Source organism: Borostomias antarcticus (assembly GCF_949987555.1).
Source record: "Borostomias antarcticus genome assembly, chromosome: 11".
NCBI lineage: Eukaryota > Metazoa > Chordata > Actinopteri > Stomiiformes > Stomiidae > Borostomias > Borostomias antarcticus.
In genome coordinates, this window is record NC_140244.1 from 23,147,472 (window position 1) to 23,154,971 (window position 7,500).

Consider the following 7,500-nt stretch of genomic DNA (forward strand, 5'->3'; position numbering starts at 1 on the left):
TATGACAGCTGTCTGATGAGCTCGATAGTAAACATGACAGTAGAAGCAGAAGGAGGAAACCTAGCACTATGCTCATGTACTTTTAGCACACAGAATGTGACTTTCATGGTCTCTCATTTCACTGTTTATTTCAGGGATGTATATATTTCATGTATCTATTCAGTACATAATGGTAAACATGTTACTCAATGTTTTCTAAGATGAGTAATCTTATCAAGGTCAATACAGCTGCCTATGTGTCTTTGCTATTTTGTGTTTAAGTCTTTTCATTTAAGATTTTCAGAATGAAAACCATTCCACAATGTTACTTGAAGAAATGGCTTCGTTTCAATGTACTGTTTTGTGTAGGAGCTATACTGTAGATAGTTCTTACAAAAAGATCATGTGTGAGGGATATGGATTTTGCCAAAAAACATGCATCAAAATCTTTCATTTTATTGTGTTTACTTTTTTTGTACCTGTGTAAAGAATGAGGAAGCACTGTCTTCTCTGATATTATTTTCAAAATGTGAATTATGAACTGTTTCCAATCGCACTTACTTTAGTATTAAATATTTGTAGCCATTAATCCTTTAAACATCATATTCAGACAGTCAGCTTTTGTTGTTTGCTTATTGTTTGGCTTTGTAGATTTTAGAATAAACAACTTTCAACTGATCTCTCAGTGAGGGTAGATCTCTCTTCACTGTCTAATGAAAAATGAAGTCATGACCAAGATAGACCATGATCTATGAGCAGGCTCCAGCTCCCAAGTATACAATGAGAAATGTAATATTGTCAGATAATGAACAGTCTCCAGTCAGGGTCGGGGTCGCAATCTAATTCTCAATTATCTGACTGAGGGTGAGGTCATGTTTGTGCTGACTGAGCCATCCTCTCAGCTTTCTTTGTGTATTAGTTACCTCAACCTTTCCAGCTTGTTGGTCAACGTACAATCAATCCAAATAAAGCCCAAATCATTTTTGTAACCTTGTAATCTATATGGAAACGTTGTAACCTTGTAATCAATATGGAAATGCAAGATAGGTAGGCTACACTAAGCCACTCATAGTGCTCTATTTATAACATTCCTCTGCTGACTGATGAAATCTGATTTTTTGGGGGTCCTATCCGATGATGACATGAGTTCTGAGGGTCATGTTGACTAACTTTTGAATGGCCACTCCTAAGGACCCTATGTTTTGACTGGCTGTGTATTTACAGTGCTGTTATGCACCGACTTCATACTAGACCTAGGGCTGCTACCACATATTTGTGTGTTAAGGTGTACGTCTACTAGAATAGAAGTTAGTTTGGAAATATTGTATTAATATATTTCCCTTAACTGCTATCATAACGAATTGGCAGAACTTGGTGAACACAGGTGGCAAATTTAAAGGACAACAGCTGACTTTTCTATGAATGACCTTCTTGTGTTTTGATAACCAGTTAAGTTTCTGCATGCACTTGAAAAACTGTCACAGAAACAGCCTTTCCTATTCTCCCACGTGTCAGCACATGTGAGTTTGAAGTTTACAGAGGTATGAACAACAAAGAATGTAAATATTTTCTATGATATTGTGGTGGGCTTACTCTGCAGAGAGAGAGAGGGAGACTACAGCTCATCATGCTGTAGTCTAGATATCATGAAAGACTGCAGAATCAGAATCTGTGATTTGTGTATTTAAATCCAACTTGTGCAAATATTTCAAGTGTCCACTTCAAAACCCCATCACGCAAATGGTCAAGCCAGACCTGTGCTATTCCCTTTGGGAGGGATCCATAATCCCATACCTACCACTTAGGCATGCAGGCTATATTATACTTGGGAGTAGGCCTAGCCTATACAGCAATTTGGGCACCTAGTTTAAGGACACATGGATGTGCCATAGAGCAGTGGAGAGGTTTGGAGTAATGCTCTCATGGCCCAAACCTGAGGCTCTATTTCAGTGTTCACATCTAGCCTTACTTAAAATTAAAAAAAAAGGAAAAAAAGGAAAAATAAGATATAAAAAAACGAGTTTTCACATACTACATTCGCGCAATCATCGGTGCAATTAACTATGGTTAGTTACTTTGGGGAAACGGCTAATTATGAAGCGAGCCGGCTATGTGGAAAGTTGCTGTATCTTTAAGAGGCCGATCTATCCGAGGCTTTGTTGTGCGGAGGGGCCGGATGGGGGAAGGGCCCGAGCAGAGGCAGCCTGGCTGAGAGACCGACAAACTTGCATATGGCTCTCTCCTTCGATGGATGACTGTTACCGGACTCGAAGGGAAAAGGGGATCTTTCTGCTCTGGACTGGAATGCATCCTCTCAGGCCTGCGATGATATAATCAGGAAAAAAGGGGGAAGACTGGAGGACAAGTTGGGCCGTCGGAGATGCGGTCGCCGAGATTGCGGCGACATACTCCCCGTTGTTCGGCTCTTGGTGTACAGCTCGCTTGTTCCAGTTAAGTTTTCAGACGGTAAGACGGGAAGGATGTGTGTAAGCTACGATAAAGGCGACAAAAACAACATGTGAAGCTTTGCTAGGCTACCTGGTTTTGTCGGTGGGGAAATCAGCCATACTTCCATGACTAGCCTAACGCATAGGCTAACTGCCCAGCACCCTATCGCCTTAGAAAAATGTAGACACAGACATTATTGTCACAGTGAATTCACTCAATTTCTTTCGGAGCAAGTGTTACATGTTGTAACCTATCAGGTGATTATTAGCCTGCAACAAAAGGAGGAGAAAATTGGGACACGGAAACTTTGAAGCTTGGGGAGGAATGATTTGTCATAGCCTACAGAGCTTAGCGAAACATCTGTCTGAACTATCTCACCCACTGAATGTGCCAAGGTCTATAGTTAATCTGTGGATTTTTCACATATCGTCTTAATGAGAAAAGTTCTCTAAACCGTTTGTTTGACCGTAGACTTGTGTTTGATCAGCCCGCATCATGCAGGGTGCAGCTGTCCATCACCTGTAGGCCTGGTTCTAGGTAGGCTATCCGAGAACATGGCAATGTCGTTTTGGGACAACAGAAAATAAGAGAAATGTAGGCCTTCTGACTGCACGAACCATATATCAACAGATACAGTAGGCCTACGTTGTTTGTATGTAACAGACTAGCACATTTAGCATATGTTCCTTGCATGGGCTACATATGTGTGTAGGAATCTGAAAATGCATCAATACTAAAACTCCTGGAGGGGTGTAGCCTACAGTAGTGTTTCACGAGTTTCCCCTCTCTTCTCCTGAAGGTATCCCTGTCAAGCACTGGCTCGTGTAAATTCTCCTGAAAGGAAAGCGACAACAAACGCGGGAAGTGGACATGGCTGGAACCACAGGATTCTTTTCCAACGGACCCGTTCCGTGGATAGAGAACGACACCGAGATGAACAATCTTTACCGAGATTTGGAGTTGGGGACAGTGTTAACGCTGTTTAACTCGAAAAGGTCCCAGAAACCAGAAAGAAGGACATTCCAAGTCAAGTTGGAGACGAGGACAATTATCTGGACCCGGGGCACTGATAAAATAGAGGGGGAGAGTGAGTATGGCCTTTCACACCTTACAAATTGGGTAGTCTAGCCTAGATGGGTTAATTCACCTCACTTTACTGCCATCGTCAGTTTATAGGATTAATCAGATTATAGGGCATAGGCTAGTTTTAGTTGCATGTTTCTCAAATAATTGGGCAGGATATTCCCATGCCTATTATAATGATTACAACATCTAGCTGGATTAGTTTACACTGCAGACACCGCACGCGCTCTCTCTCTCTCTCTCTCTCTCTCTCTCTCTCTCTCTCTCTCTCTCTCTCTCTCTCACACACACACACACAGATAGAGTGCCATCTCTGTGCTCTCACACACGTGTAGCCTACGTCACTATTGCACATCAAACAGGTTCCAGAGAAGAGACTGGTCTGTTTACCTATCATAAAGTGGAGCATAAATGACAAAGCTTGTAGGAAACTGACATTTGAACTGCATTCAGCTGAATCTTGCAGCGTCACTTAGTTGTGCCTATTCCTATAGGCTACAAGCTGAGAAATAGCCTACACGGTCACAGCTTTGAATTCATTGTGGGAAAGACAGTGGAGAGAAAGCTCAATGTTTCGGAGGAAGTATCATGCGATGTGGTTTTATAGACAATTGGCCTATGTGATGTACATGTCTGCGCTTTAGCGTTAATCCTCCAGAACATTGTGTTCGACTGCGACCCACGAGGCCTCGCCTGTCTCCCGGGGAGCAGGATGCGTCGAGCAGCTGCACTCTGCTCCGGATGCCGCAGAGAGGCTCGGAAACACGGAAAGATTCTCGGCCAACGTTTTTGTGTGTGTCTCTTTTATACGGGATAAAGATCCGTTACTGTGAGTGGATAGATAGACCTAATATCCATAGCAGCAACTGAGGTCATCTGTCATTTGATAGGCCCACTTACAGAGAGGTGATATTGGCGAAGACGGCTCGTTTATGTAGGCTACAGAAATAGCACAGTATCGGCTTTACTGGAATTGTAGGATCAGTTGTTAAGAGGGTCTGTATTCAGCCTTATTGTTAATCAACAATAGGCAGCAGAATACTTCTTTCCTGAGAGCAGGAATTATCCGTATGTAGCCTAATATTTAGTCCAGTAGCCTGTGAATTTATTTATGTTTGCTTTAAAGAGGAAGAGTTCACCAGAGTCATGTTATATTTTTGAATGGTCTCTCTATTTGACGGATGTGTATTTATTTACAGTGACACTTATTATTTACACACTGACTTTTTACTAGACATAGGCTAAATGTATGTCTACTATATTTATGTTTTGAGGTATTGGCCCACAAAAGTAGAAAAGAAAAGACACACTTGTCTTAAGTACCTTTAGAAATGTTGTAGGCATAATAATGTTTTCCTGATCATGGTATAATACGTTATAATAGGCCATTTGACTGCTTAGTGCTCCCAGGTGGGACGTTTAAAAGCAGAGCAGTGGACTTTTTATTTTTTTATTTTTATGAATGAGCTTCTTTGTAATAGGTTTATTCATGTTTTTGCCACATTGTCACAGAAGTCGCCATTCCTGTTCTCCCACGTGTTAGGATGTCACTTTGAAGTGTCAAGTGTTTACAGAGGTGTAAACAACAATAATGTAGGCTAAATATTTTCTGTGATATTGGGCGGGTTTATTACTCTGTAGAGAGACTCAGATCTTTATTCGTCCGGTCACATGTAAACTACAGTGTACAATCACAAATGTTGCTGCCGGCTCTGTGATGTGCTCAGTTACATGTACATTGCAGGTACACAATTTACATTTTAAGTTTAATTAGAGTGCATCCCACTGTTTCTGTCCTGTAGTAGGAGCTCACTGTGATGTCACCACTCTGTTGAGCACGTGTAGATATCACAGGCTGGTCTGCAGAATCAGAACTTGAGATTTGTATGTTATTTAAACTTTTCCTACAAATCTTTCCAGAACATCAGTGCTCCATTTAAACCGTGTTGTCCTCTAGCATGAACGCAGCCTGCATTGTGTTCCTGCAGGGAGGCTGCTGGGTTAAATCCTAGCCAGTGTGCACATTCTTAAGGCCCGTTTTCTGCTGTGCTAAGGCTACTTTCTGCTTACACCAAGCTCTTTACAGATCTAGACTTGTTAGTAAGCCATTGTCATACAGCATCATGTAAAAGTAGAGACTTGAAAAGAATATCCCTCAACCTAAAAAAGCCTTGATATCAGATATCTAGATATAATCTGTAAACTGTATATTCACTGTTACCACACTATCCTAAAATAGGCCTCTTTGTGGTTTGACATTTGGCACAAAAAAAAGACTGCACACACTGTCCAAATGACAAAAAACGAGGAGTCATTATAGATATGTGTTTTTGGGAGGTAAGCTGCTTGTGGCAACATTATCGGCTTTCTCTGTTGTGTTTGGTTGGTCTTGATGCACAGCGATGCGCAGACTGCAGTTCGCTGAAGATGCGCACAAGAGGGGCAGCTGGAGGTGTCTCTAAATGGATTGAGATTCAATATCTCTCCGTAACTAGCATAGCGTGGTTGTTTGCAGCAGAGTACAGTGAGCTCTATCACTACAAAGGAATAGTTACAAACATGCTATGTAATATTGTACTCACTTAGACTCCCGATGAAGCCAGACATCTTTAAACCCACATATAACCAATTAAGAAAGTTCCAGTAGAGGCTTGTTAGCATTGCTAGCGATGCCAGTTTAAAGTGAGAGGACATGGTAGCTACTGCTCCCAAATGTGTAATCCATTCAGGTCTTAAAGGGTCACTTCAATTCCTGATACATTCAATTACTTTGCTACTGGATCTGGTAAGCCACACTCCAAGAGACTACTCTTTAGTGTGTAGTAGGGCTGCACAATTAACTGTGCATTACATGATTATTGCGATTTTGACATCCAATGCTAATCGCGAAAGGCCGGCATTAAAAAACAAGAGTTCCTGGTTTTACGCAGCTCAGCTCAGCATGTGGGCGCTACAAATCACAGAGGTTTGCGTTGCGTGCGTTAGGCTGTGTTGACCAATCACAGGCGTTCCGTTGAGTGCGCTGTGAGCAACTTCACAACGAATTGAAATGGAACAACTATTCATGTATTTTATTGCCTAAAGATGTATCCTTTTAGTATTATGATATAATGCTGTAAAAACGCTAAAACGGCCTTAAACGTTAGGTTGCACAATCCATGAGTCGGGTCGTTCATGGTCAGGGTAGGTAAATTATTACAGGACAGGGGGGAGGAGGGGTTAATTGGCCACACACACAGTGACAGACACATTACACAGTGAGCAGTGACGTTGCATACAACACAAATACATGCAACTTCGGGGGTCGCTGGTGGAAATCTCTCCCTGCATTTCTCAGCAGCGGGCAGGGGACCACGTCCAAGTTCTCAGTCCAGGTCTTGGTCAGGGACCGGATTGAAGAGCAACTGTTCTTCTGCGTGTTTTTCGTATTCGGTTCTTTTGGGAGGAAACCCTGGCGAACACGGGGAGAACATGCAAACTCACAGAAAGCCCCGGAGACCTTGCTGAGAGGTGACAGTACTGGGTAGTGGGTACTACGGCTGTAACCATTACACATTGAGAAACAATTAATTGTCTCAGAAATAATCGCGATGTACAATATGATTGACTTTTAGTGATTTTTTTTTTTTGGGGGGGGGGGGGGGGGGGGAGTGTGTGTGTGTGTGAGTGAGTGAGTGAGTGAGAGAGAGAGAGAGAGAGAGAGAGAGAGAGAGAGAGAGAGAGAGAGAGAGAGAGAGAGAGAGAGAGAGAGAGAGAAACCTGAGCAGAGAGGATGGTTGAGTCCCAGCGTGCTCCCAGACCTTTGCAGGCCTTTGGTTTGGTTACTTGCTACATTAGTTAGCTAGCTTGCTTCTAGAAGCCATCACACACAACACCCACTGTCCGGAACTGCAGCTGTTATGAAATATGCTACACTCTAGTGCTCCGTCTAAACTTTGTTCTTTGTGAAAAATGCATAATTGCGGTTCAACAAAATAATCACGATTATGT

General features: G+C 42.3%; 2 protein-coding genes across 2 annotated transcripts in view; both read left to right on the forward strand.

Annotated features, from left to right (window-relative positions):
- Positions 1-849, forward strand: part of top1b (DNA topoisomerase Ib) — a 23,520-nt gene extending 22,671 nt beyond the window's left edge. The window contains exon 21 of the mRNA XM_084446013.1: positions 1-849. This exon is cut by the window's left edge and continues 686 nt beyond it. The gene's annotated coding sequence lies outside the window, so the exon portion shown is untranslated.
- Positions 850-2,224: 1,375 nt separating this feature from the next.
- The window catches only part of plcg1 (phospholipase C, gamma 1), a 41,474-nt gene continuing 36,198 nt past the window's right edge, over positions 2,225-7,500 (forward strand). The window contains exons 1-2 of the mRNA XM_084445670.1: positions 2,225-2,445; positions 3,227-3,514. Coding sequence (XP_084301796.1) covers positions 3,298-3,514 — 217 coding nt within the window. The 5' untranslated portion in view covers positions 2,225-2,445; positions 3,227-3,297. The remainder of the gene's footprint in view (positions 2,446-3,226; positions 3,515-7,500) is intronic.